General features: G+C 44.5%; 1 protein-coding gene across 5 annotated transcripts in view; it reads left to right on the top strand.

Moving 5' to 3' along the window:
- The window catches only part of LOC126297459 (acidic mammalian chitinase-like), a 200,147-nt gene that overhangs the window by 57,948 nt on the left and 129,196 nt on the right, over positions 1-13,003 (top strand). For all 5 annotated transcript variants that reach the window (XM_049988323.1, XM_049988326.1, XM_049988325.1 and 2 more), the window contains one exon: positions 8,421-8,539. In XM_049988323.1, the coding sequence (XP_049844280.1) occupies positions 8,421-8,539 (119 nt within the window). The remainder of the gene's footprint in view (positions 1-8,420; positions 8,540-13,003) is intronic.

A 13,003-nucleotide genomic window follows, 5' to 3' on the forward strand; every position in this document is an offset into this window, starting at 1 on the left:
CTGTCACGTACTTGGGGTTTCAACTCTCTCGGGATGGTATTTGTCCACTTCAGCAAACTGTTGCTGTGATCGATGCATTTCCTCACCTTACATCTGTTAAGGTACTTGTGGAAAATATCATACTATGACAAGTTTTTACCGTCTGCTTCTTCGGTGGCTTAGCCGTTGCATCGCCTGTTGCATAAAAACATGCCTTTTCACTGGTCCACTTCATATGATGCAGCTTTCCAGAAATTGAAGACTATGCTGGAACAGTTCCCCATACCTGGCTACTTATCGACCGTGCCAACATCTTGTTCTTGCCACAGACGCCTCTCAATATGGGGTTGGTGCAGTCCTTGCGTACCGTTTTTCAGACGGCTCTGAAAAACCCATTGCTTATGCCTCCCAAAAGCTCATGGACGTCCAATAAAAGTATTCTCAAATTGAAAAAGAAGCTTTGGCCATTATTTATGCTCTTCATAAGTTTGATGTTTTTCTCTATGGATCCAAATTTCATCTTGTTACGGATCACAAGCCACTTGTTTCCTTGCTTTGTCCATTATCGTCACTTCCCGACAAGGCTGCACACCACCTCCAGCGTTGGGCTCTTTAGTTGTCTCGTTTCAATTATGAGGTTCATTTCCGGCTGATTTCTCAACATGTGAATGCTGATGCACTGTCTCACCTTCCCATGGGTCCTGGTCTGGCATATGTTACGGACGAACTTTTCTGTTTTCATCTGGATGTTGCCGAGCAGTGGGTTGTGGACAGATTCCCCATCACTGGGGACCAGCTGGCAGTGGCTACAGGTTCTGATCATACCCTCTCCCAGGTTTTACGCTGTATTCGGAAGGGTTGGCCAGACGTCTGACCCGGTGCGCCGTCATGTGTACTGGCCTGGCATCAACTCTGAAATGGCACACATGGTCGCTGCCTGCGGCCCTTGTGCGTCACAGGCCGCCGCCCCTAAGTCATCTTTGTCACCGTGGCCTTCGCCTGAGACGTCCTGGGAGCGCATCCATGCTGACTTCGTGGGTCCTTTTTTAGGTACTTATTGGCTCCTCGTAATTGATGCCTACTCTAACTTTCCTTTCATTGTCTGTTGCACGTCGCCTACCACCGCTGCAACCACAAGTGCTCTCACCCGCATTTTTTTCTTTGGCAGGCCTTCCCTCTACTCTTGTTACTGATAATGGTCCGCAATTTACCTCTTACAAATTTGCAGATTTTTGTGCTCGTCACGGTGTTATGCATGTCACGGCCCCTCCGTTCCATCCACAATCAAACGGTGAGGCTGAACAACTGGTCTGCACATTTAAGGCTCAGATACAGAAACTCCTTATTTCTTCTGCTGCTGATGATGTGCTTCTCCAGTTTCTGGCTTCTTACCGTTTCACCCCCAAGGGCGCCTACAGCCTGGCTGAGCTCTTACATGGCCGACAGCCCCACACGCTACTTCATCTTCTGCAGCCTTCCACCTCTAGGACGCGGGTGCCTTTGCTTGGCCGGTTCACTGACGACGACCTTGTCTGGGTACGTGGATATGGCAGGCGTCCAAAATGGAGACCAGGCCGCATCTTACGACACTGTGGCCGACTCCTGTATCAAATCCAGATGGTCACCGGTGTTGCAGTGCGTCATTTGGACCAGCTTTGGCCTCGTGTGCCGGCAATGCCTGTACTGAATGCCGCTGCACCACCTTCAGCTCTACCGGATGCTCGGGATCTTGGCATCTCTCATTACCAACAACGCAGCCCTCTCACCATCATCTCGGTGCCAGCACAAGAACGGATGCCACCAGGAGACGTGCCCATGCAGGAACCGGATGACCATCATCTGTCGGAGCCAATCTACTTGCCTCCTTCTCCTATGGACGCCGACACATCGCCCATGCCTCCTGTTATATCAACTGGACTTGCCACAACGGGCAGATTGGTGCATGGGGCCCTAGCAGATTCAACCCCTACGTCTCCTGTCATCTCGACCCGTTATCATTGGGGACACTTCTGTCTGTACGGGAAGCCTCCTCCTTGAGACTTTACAGCCAGTCACATGCCTATGGACTTTAGCAATCTACAGGCCACCTCCATCAAGGCCAGTGAAAAAATTTCAAAGGGGGGAAAAGTGTTGTGACTCGCTGATCATTCATCTACATCTACATCTGCATCTACATTCATACTCCGCAGGCCACACAACTTTACCTCCCTTTCCTGTTCCAGTTGCGTATGGTTCGCGGGAAGAATGACTGTCTGAAAGCCTCCGTGTGCACTCTAATTTTACATTCGTGATCTCCTTGGGAGGTATAAGTAGGGGGAAGCAATATATTCGATACCTCATCCAGAAACGCACCCTCTCAAAACCTGGCGAGCAAGCTACACCACGATGCAGAGCGCCTCTCTTGCAGAGTCTGCCACTTGAGTTTGGTAAACATCTCCGTAACACTATCATGGTTACCAAATTACCCTGTGACGAAACACGCCGCTCTTCTTTGGATCTTCTCTATCTCCTCCGTCAACCCGATCTGGTGCGGATCCCACACTTATGAGCAATTCTCAAGTATAGGTTGAACGAGTGTTTTGTAAACCACCTCCTTCATTGATGGACTACGTTTTCTAAGGACTCTCCCAATGAATCTCAACCCGGTACCCGCCTTACCAACAAATAATTTTATATGATCATTCCACTTCAAATCGTTTCGCACTCATACTCCCATATATTTTACAAAAGTAACTGCTACCATTGTTTGTTCCACTATCATATAATCATACAATAAAGGATCCTTCTTTCTATGTATTTGCAATACATTACATTTGTCTATGTTAAGGGTCAGTTGCCACTCCCTGCACCAAGTGCCTATCCGCTGCAGATCTTCCTGCATTTTGCTACAATTTTCTAATGCTGCAACTTCTCTGTATACTACAGCATCATCCGCGAAAAGCCGCATGGAATTTCCGACACTATCTACTAGGTCATTTATATATATTGTGAAAAGCAATGGTCCCATAACACTCCCCTGTGGCACGCCAGAGGTTACTTTAACGTCTGTAGATGTCTCTTCATTGGTAACAACATGCTGTGTTCTGTTTGCTAAAAACTCTTCAATCCAGCCACACAGCTGGTCTGATATTCCGTAGGCCCTTACTTTGTTTATCAGGCGACAGTGCGGAACTGTGTCGAATGCCTTTCGGAAGTCAAGAAAAATAGCATCTACCTGGAGCCTGTATCTAATATTTTCTGGGTCTCATGAACAAATAAAGCGATTTGGGGCTCACACGATCGCTGTTTCCAGACTCCATGTTGATTCCTACAGAGTAGATTCTGGGTTTCCAAAAACGACATGATACTCAAGCAAAAAACATGTTCTAAAATTCTACAACAGATCGATGTCAGAGATATAGGTCTATAGTTTGATGCATCTGCTTGACAACCCTTCTTGAAGACTGCGACTGCCTGTGCTCTTTTCCAATCATTTGGAACCTTCCATTCCTCTAGAGACTTGTGGTACATGGCTGTTAGAAGGGGGGCAAGTTCTTTCGAGTACTCTGTGTAGGATCGAATTGGTATCCCATCAGGTCCAGTGGACTTTCCTCTGTTGAGTGATTTCAGTTGCTTTTCTATTCCTTTGACACTTATTTCAATGTCAGCCATTTTTTCGTTTGTGCGAGGATTTAGAGAAGGAACTACAGTGCGGTCTTCCTCTGTGAAACAGCTTTAGAAGAAGGTGTTTAGTATTTCAGCTTTACGCGTGTCATCCTCTGTTTCAATGCCATCGTCATCCCGGAGTGTCTGGATATGCTGTTTCGAGCCACTTACTGATTTAACGTAAGACCAGAACTTCCTAGGATTTTCTGTCAAGTCAGTACATAGAATTTTACTTTCTAATTCACTGAACGCTTCACGCATAGCCCTCCTTATGCTAACTTTGACACTGTTTAGCTTCTGTTTGTCTGAGAGGTTTTGGCTGCGTTTAAACTTGGAGTGAAGGTCTCTTTGGTTTCGCAGTAGTTTCCTAACTTTGTTGTTGTACCACGGTGGGTTTTTCTCGTCCCTCACAGTTTTACTCAGCACGTACCTGTCTAAAACGCATTTTACAATTGCCTTGAACTTTTTCCATAAACACTCAACATTGTCTGTGTCGGAACAGAAATTTTCGTTTTGATCTGTTAGGTAGTCTGAAATCTGCCTTCTATTACTCTTGCTAAACAGATAAACCTTCCTCCCTTTTTTTAAATATTCCTATTAACTTCCATATTCAGGGATGCTGCAATGGCCTTATGATCATTAATTGCCTGTTCTGCACATACAGAGTCAAAAAGTTCATGTCTGTTTGTTATCAGTAGGTCCAAGATGTTATCTCCATGAGTCGATTCTCTGTTTAATTGCTCGAGGTAACTTTCGGATAGTGCACTCAGTATAATGTCACTCGATGCTCTGTCCCTACCACCCGTCCTAAACATCTGAGTGTCCCAGTCTATATATGGTAAATTGAAATCTCCGCCTAAGACTATAACATACTGAGAAAATTTATGTGGAATGTATTCAAAATTTTCTCTCAGTTGTTCTGCCACTAATGCTGCTGAGTCGGGAGGTCGGTAAAATGAGCCAATTATTAACCTAGCTCGTTTGTTGAGTGTAACTTCCACCCATAATAATTCACACAAACTATCCACTTCTACTTCACTACAGCGACAAACACACCACCACCGGTTGCATGCAATCTATCCTTTCTAAACACCATCTGTACCTTTGTAAAAATTTCGGCAGAATTTATCTCTGGCTTCAGCCAGCTTTCTGTACCTATAATGATTTCAACTTCGGTGCTTTCTATCAGTGCTTGAAGTTCCGGTACTTTACCAACACAGCTTCGACAGTTTACAATTACAATACCGATTGCTGCTTGGTCCCTGCATGTCCTGACTTTTCCTTGCACCCGTTGAGGCTGTTGCCCTTTCTCTACTTGCCCAAGGCCATCTAACCTAAAAAACCGCCCAGACCACGCCACACAACCCCTGGTACCAGTGTAGCCGCTTGATCCATGTAATGGGCTCCTGACCTATCCAGCGGTACCCGAAACCCCACCACCCTATGGCGCAAGTCGAGGAATCTGCAGCCCACACAGTCGCAGAACCGTCTCAGCCTCTGATTCAGACCCTCCACTCGGCTCTGTACCAAAGGTCCACAGTCAGTCCTGTTGACGATGCTGCAGATGGTGAGCTCTGCTTTCATCCCGCTAACGAGACTGGCAGTCTTCACCAAATCAGATAGCTGCCGGAAGCCAGAGAGGATTTCCTCCGATCAATAGCGACACACATCATTGGTGCCGACATGAGCGCCCACCTGCAGATGGGTGCACCTTGTACCCTTCATGGCATCCGGAAGGACCCTTTTCACATCTGGAATGACTCCCTCCGGTATGCACACGGAGTGCACATTGGTTTTCTTCCCCTCTCTTGCTGTCATATCCCTAAGGGCCCCATTACGCACCTGACGTTGGAGTTCCCAACTACCAGTAAGCCCACCCTCTGCGACCGCCCGGATCTTGCAGACTGAGGGGCAACCTCTGGAACAAAACAAGCAGCCATGTCAGGCCGAAGATCAGTATCAGCCTGAGACAGAGCCTGAAGCCGGTTTGTCAGACAAACTGGAGACACCATCCGTTCAGCCCTCCGGAGTGTCTTTCGCCCTTTGCCACACCTTGAGATGACCTCCCACTCTACTACAGGTGAGGGATCAGCCTCAATGCGGGCAGTATCCTGGGCAACCACAGTCGTAGTCCGATTGGGGGATGCGTGAGACGAGCTGGCCGTCCCCGATAAACCCCCATCCGGACCCCCACAGTGATGCCCACTGGCAACAGCCTCAAGCTGTGTGACCGAAGCCAACACTGCCTGAAGCTGCGAGCGAAGGGATGCCAATTCAGCCTGCATCCGAACACAGCAGTTGCAGTCCCTATCCATGCTAAAAACTGTTGTGCAAAGAACGTCTGAACTAATCTACAGAGAGCGCAAACAAATTGACACAAAATTTAAACAGTTATTAAAATACAAGATTGCCTAGTAAATGCAGTAATGCTTTTACTTGCACACTGCTGACACAACACTGCTCGGCGGCGGAAGGAGACTGCGCGATTTTACACTATTCAGGTACTAAAACGCGATGCTACAACTCTCAAATACTATAATATGCCCAAAATTTATGAATTAAACAATGCAAGTACCAAAAACACGCAAAGAAATTAAGAATTAAATTATGTAACAAATGAGTGAGCTAGGAGTATATGACTTGCTGCTGCAGCTGCTTATCCAATGGCGGCAGGGAGCGCAATTATGCGCGTCCTCTACATGTGGCGCTGTCTGCCAGCCATGCAGCAGCTGTGCCACCTAAGCGGCCAGCCATCCAGCCAGCGGCCGCTAGACTTAGACTCAGTGCTTATTCGAATGTTATAGTTTTACAGTTTTTTATTTCTGTTTAAGCATTTTTTCCATTAACCATGCATTATTTACCAGTGTTTCACTTTTAAAAATGTTTGTTTCCAGAAACATCCAAGGATTTTTCCCAAGCCAGTCACATGGCTTGTGTTAGGGATGGGTTTCATTCCCAACATACAAATTCTAGCTTTGTGTTAAGTTTATCATGGTCATCTTGCAGTTTTGACTAAAACCTACAAAATTTTATTTGTAAACTGGGCAAGAGGAACTGTTGTCTTAACCAGGTTCATTGTTCTGATCAATGACAATTAAGTCTGAACTATGTAACCTTCTCTGCTGAGAATTTCTCAAAACTGAGGGTAAGCCTTTTAATTTATATGGCCTGCCTGGAAAATTTAATTGGATTTTGATAGAATCTTTGACCCATTTTAAATCCTTGTTGTTGAAAATCAAAAAATTTAAACAATATGCAATGATAAACCAAAGCATTATGAATACTGGCCACCACAAGATTGAATGCCATCTGATGGCATTGTGGGCACACAATTCGGCAAGCAAAATATATAATTGGAGCAATTACGAATGAGGAATCATTTTAGTGACAATATAGGCCACAAATTTGGAAATCCACTGACGTAAGGGACTTTGAGAAAGGGAAGATTGCTATGGCCCACCACTTGGGAACAAGCACCTTGGCAACAGTGATGTTGGTCATCATCTGTGTGTATGCTACTGTAATGATTATCAATGGAATGTGATTGAATGGTGGTGAAGCCACAAGTATGTGACAAGGTGTTGAATGTACATGCCACATCACAGAACATTGAGGTTGGAGGCTTGCCAGCTGTGTAAAACAAGACAGTCAGTTATCTGTGATGGATATGATGATGCAGAACAATGATGGGGCAGCACAAGTTTTTAAAAGCACGCCATTCAGCAAACTTTGTTGAACATGGGAGAGACTGAAGCAGATGATCTCTGCATGTTCCCGTGTTGAATCAATGACAACGTCAATTATGATTGTAGTGGACATGAGATCTTCAAGATTAGAGTGTGGATTATTTAACACATGTCACTTAGTTGTATGAATCATGTTTCTTGTTACACCAGGCTGATGGTCATGTCCAGATATACACTCATTCAGGGAACTGGCTTCTTGAAACATGAACCATGCCACAAGCACAATCTGGTGGGGTCAGTATTATGCTATGGAAGGCATTCACCTGGGCTTTCATGGGACCTGTGGTACTAATTGCAGGCACCGTGATGGTTGTGGACTATGTGAATGTTTTTATGGATCACCTGTATCGATACATGCTTGATACCTTCCCTGATGGCTATGACATCTTTCAGTCAGATAACTGTCCCTGTCGTAAGGTTACAGTGCTTTGTGGTTTGAGGAGTATTCTAGTGAACTCACGTTGGTGTCTTGGCCATCAAATGGTTCAAATGGCTCTGAGCAGTATGGGACTTAACTTCTGAGGTCATCAGTCCACTAGAACTTAGAACTACGTAAACCAAACTAACCTAAGGTCATCACACACATCCATGCCCTGGGCAGTATTCGAACCTGTGACAGTAGCAATCGCACAGTTCCAGACTGTAGCGCCTAGAATCGCTCGACCACTCCGGCCGGCCTTGGCCATCAAATTTGCATGATATGAACCTGATGGAACACATTTGGGACACTACTGGTTGCCAGCTCTGCACCCAAAAGAAGCGATTGACCCATAATTTACAGGAATTGTGTGACTTGTGTGTAGACATCCGGTGCCACATACCTCAGGAAATTTACCAATAACTTGTTAAATCCATACTACCAGAACTGTTGTTGCATTGCATTTCAGAGATTAACCAACACACTGTTAAGCAGATGGACATAATCCTCTGGCTAATTGGTGTATATTGTAAGTTAAACATTTGCCCCCCCCCCCCCTCCCCCCATACATAATGTGTAATTAATATAGTCAATCTTTTCTGTTGTGTTATGTTAAATTTTTTTTTTTTCAGGTCATTAAGTCTCTTGTTGGTCTCAAAACTCGTAACAAAAATCTTAAAGTTATTCTGTCTGTGATTGGTATGCCAGGTGGATTTGGAGATATGGTTTCAAAGTCATCATCCAGGAGAATGTAAGTATTGATTTTCACATCAATTGACAACTTTTCAAAAGGAATATCTTCATTTCTACTTTAACAGATAGTATCTGATGAAATTAATTTTTCTTTTTGTGGCCGTAAACTGCATCATTCCTGTGGCCCTTCGGATACAGTTCTCACTATAATATATAATAATTAGTTTGATGTCTTTTCAGTGTAAGTGGTTAAAGTTCTTAAAGATGTCTGTTACTCTTTAAGCCATTAGCAGTAGGTTACCAGTACTTATAAAATCAGATGCTCCTTTGAAACTTCTGACCATGTAACAGGGTTACAGATGGTGAGAGTATAAAAAACTTTAAAACGTGCAAAGTAAACTGTAATCATAAGTTTATCACATCAAGAACAAACAAACTGAAAAAATGTCAGTGTAATATTATTAGTATTATAACGTGAAAACAGTAAATCGGTGTAAAAAGTTTCAAGGTTTCAAGATTTAAAAAAAAGAAAAAAGTCTGATTTCCAATATAGATGTTTTTATGTTGATACCTAGTATTTGTGCCCATTTAATCATGTGGTACCTTAATACCAGCAAAATATTTTGCATTTGAAACTGAGAAATCAAGTGTATTTTCACTTGGTTTCTCAATTTAAGATGAAAAAAAAAGTTCACAGTAAGACAACACACAACTAAATCACTGTAAAATAAATCTTGACAAAATGCCTAAAGCAGCCACATAAAGATGGATTTTTAAGTACAGAATCAATTATTGTGACTTTCGAATAAAGTTTGTGTAGTTTATGTTGTACCCGTGAATGGAGGTACAACACCTTAACAGAAGGTGGAAGAAATCAACACAGTTTATTCCTCTACAAATGAAGACAGAAAACAGAATTATACCGTACCTTAATGACTGGGCTAGCATGCCACTGGTACGGCAATTAGCAAAGTCCATAGATGACACTGGTGATCAGAGTGCTTAGTAGAAGACATCTCAGAATAGTCTAGGTCCAAACAGAGTTGAAGTCCAGTTGAGGTTGATCTGCATGTTGCGGCATCATGGTAACAGCAACAGCATTATACCCAAGTCAAGACTGCCCGAGTGTGGTGGTGCATGCACTTATGAAGCCCTGGCAGTGAAGGAATATGCCCTCTGATAGTGAGCCCACAGTGGCATGGCTCAATGTGGCTGGAGCTGTCCTGATGTGCCGCTATATCATGAGCACACACTGGCCTGGTGTTGCTACAATACCATGGAGGCACCTATATGCTGTGCGTGAACCGGGAACTGCTGGGCATAGACTGTGTGACGTGTGACAAAGCAGCTGCATTGCATCATGCACCTTGCTGTAGGCATCGATTATACCACCCTCTTCCCCCCCCCCCCCCCCCCCCCCCTCCCCAAAATGCCTCACCATGATGGTTACTGTGATAGGCCACAGTGATGATGGGGAGGTCTGGGCCAGAGGTAGGGTGGTGATGTCAGACCGGAAGCTGGATCTAGACACGGCTGACCTGCATTCCAGCATTCGTTGCACGGGCCCCCAGAAAAACCAGAAGACATAGCAGAGGAAATATGTGTCTTCTGCCTGTCCTCATGTGAGCAATCCCCACTATGCCACAGGTGAATCCAGTCCACAGGTGTCTCAGCAGACAATGGCAAAGAGGACAGCAGCCACGGCTGGGAAAACAGGAGGAGCAATATCCATGGTGGTGACCCAGATGTGGCAGTGACACAGACTGTGGTCGCAGAGACTGCAATGCCAGGGGCTGTGGTGATTGGGGCTGTTGCGGCAGAGGGTGCAGCACTTGTGGCTGAGATGACTGAGGCTCTGATGCCTGCAGCTGCAGCAACAGTGATGCGGAAACCCTGCTAGTACCACTGGGCAGCTGGTACAAAACCCACTATGGATAATTGCCAGGTGAGAAACTGTCTGCTTGAACATTCTCTGGAACAGAAAGGACTGCAGCAGGATAATGAATAGTGTGAGCGTGCAGCTGACTCTCGTGTCTGTTATGATGGTGTCCCAACCCACCCTGAATAACATAGGTTGCTCTGCTAATGAGTTTGCTTATAATGCCAGTTTCCCAAAAATGGCCACTGTTAAAGATCCTGAAAAACACCTTGGCATTGGCCTGGAATTTTCAAGGGGATAGAGGAGTGCCTGGGGACTGAGGAGGTTGGAGAAGATGTAGCATAGTCCAGTAAGTACTGCCATGCAAAAATTCAGCCAGTGACTTATCTCTCTAAGGCATCATACATTTGAGGTGTCATACAATATGCTGAGAAGGACAGGGGCAGAGCATTTTGCTTGGAGTGGAACAGCCATAATTTCAACAGCTGCGCCTTGAAGGTACACACAAATTGTGCCTCACTGTTAGATTGTGGTGAGTGGGTGTTTGTCTCATGTGGGTGATGCCGTTGGCCTTACAGACAGACACTAATGCTGATGCAGTCAATTTCGGACCATTATCAGCTACAATAGTAGGTGGTAATCCATTTTGTTGCTAGAGCTTGAATCGTGCTGGTCAACTTTGTGGAATTCGTAGGGACCACAAAAGGAAATTAGCAAACAGCATGTACTACGATAAGCCATTGCAAGCTCCCAAATGGCCCTTCAAAGTCGATGTGAATTCACCACCAGAGGGCAAGCAGTGGAGGTCAGTCAAAACTGTTGGTAATGATTAGGCAGATTCTCAGCACATTGATTGCAATGCATGGTCATGTGTTCAATGGTTTTGTCCATCCCCAGCCATGTACAATACCGCCTGGCCAATTTCTTCATACAGATAATGCCCCAGTGTCTTTACAAAGTAAGTAATATCTGATGCAGCAGTGATGCTGGGATCAGCTCATGGGTCTATTCACTTGGTGTGTTTAAGAGCACAATTCCATTTTGGACCAAATAAGTGTCCCACTGGCGAAGCCAACACTGAAAAGACTCATTGGGAAACCACTTCCTATCCTCAGGCCAGCGTGACTGAATAAACTGACAAAAGAGATGGAGGGTACCATCCTGCTGCGTGGTTGTGAGATTCATTGGTTGTCAGTTAGAGAGGTAAGTACTGTGGCTTATCAAAGTGGTCAATGTGAAAGCAAGCATCCTCAGAAGAATCAAATTCCACATCTGATCTGACAGGAAGATGAGATAAAGTATCCACATTGGCATGGTATACCATGGTGTTATAGTGAATTTCATACTTATATTTGGCTAGAGTAAGCGCCCAATGTTGGAGTTTATGCTCCATCTGGACAGGCAGGGGTTTGAGTGGCATAGCAGTAAAGACACAGTACTGGAAAGTGAGGATGTGGCACCATGTCAGGAATTGGAAACCAGCACAAGAACTACCCTCTGTCACCCCTAATTTGTTGTACCCATCAATGGAGGTACAACAGATAACAGAAGACATGAGTAATCAATACAGTTGATTTTTCTACAAATGAAGACTGAAAACAGAATTGTGCAAAACTTTAATGAATGGGCTACTGCTGCCACTGGGATGGTGATTAGTAAAATCCATGGATGACACAGGTAATCAGTGCTGAGTAGAAGAATTCCTAGAATAGTCATATTCCAAGCAAATTCTAAGTCCAGTTGAGGATGATCCAAGTGTTGCAGCTTCCTGGTAAAAGCAGTAGCATAATCCAGGACAAGACTGCCCGAGCGTGGTACTGCATACACTGGTAGCATAGGAATATGCCCATCATTGGTGAGTCTGCTGTGGCATGCCACAACATCAATGGAACTGTAGTTAGTTGGAGCTATTTGCTGAGGGCATGCCAGCTGGATGTTGCTACAATACCGTGGAGGCAGCTATGTACAGTGGCCTCACCTGCACTGCCCATCACATGAGCCAGAAGCTGCTGGTCATGAGCTGTGTGATGTGTGACCTGTGGCCACATGGCAGCAAGTGCCATGGTGTAGGGATCAATGATACTTCACTTTAATTGTGGTTACAGGCAACTTGGTGTAGGTACTGGTAATACCACACTTTACATGTGGTTAGTTGCTGCTTTAATTCTTATAATGACACCTAAATCATGCTCTCGGTTGCCTGTCCACTGCTTGCAAGATATTGCTAAAATGTGTATGTTCATATAATTTTGATGATGTGAATGTAAGAGACTTAAATCTTGATCACTTATTTAGTTTATTTTTTTAAGACAGCAATGAGGGAGCAATCAAACTGAAAGGTTTTGAGGCCATAAAATTTCATATCTTCATATCTGGGCAGTCTTGCATCCCTTGCATATTGCACAATATACAATGGATATGATGTCCGAGTATCTTATCTCTTTTGGCTGAGTAAGAGTCTGTTCAAACCAAAATCTCTGAATTAGAAAATCAGTTAGTGCCACTTTTTTTTGTACATGACACTCACTGTGTTTACTTGAGTGCCATATTTAGATGCGATGAAGTATAAACTCATTTAGTGAGGTATACAACAAACTTGAACCTTTGCATGTCAAGTGAAAAAATCTAATCTCCATAAATAGA

The sequence above is a fragment of the Schistocerca gregaria genome, chromosome X, assembly GCF_023897955.1.
Source record: "Schistocerca gregaria isolate iqSchGreg1 chromosome X, iqSchGreg1.2, whole genome shotgun sequence".
Classification (NCBI taxonomy): domain Eukaryota; kingdom Metazoa; phylum Arthropoda; class Insecta; order Orthoptera; family Acrididae; genus Schistocerca; species Schistocerca gregaria.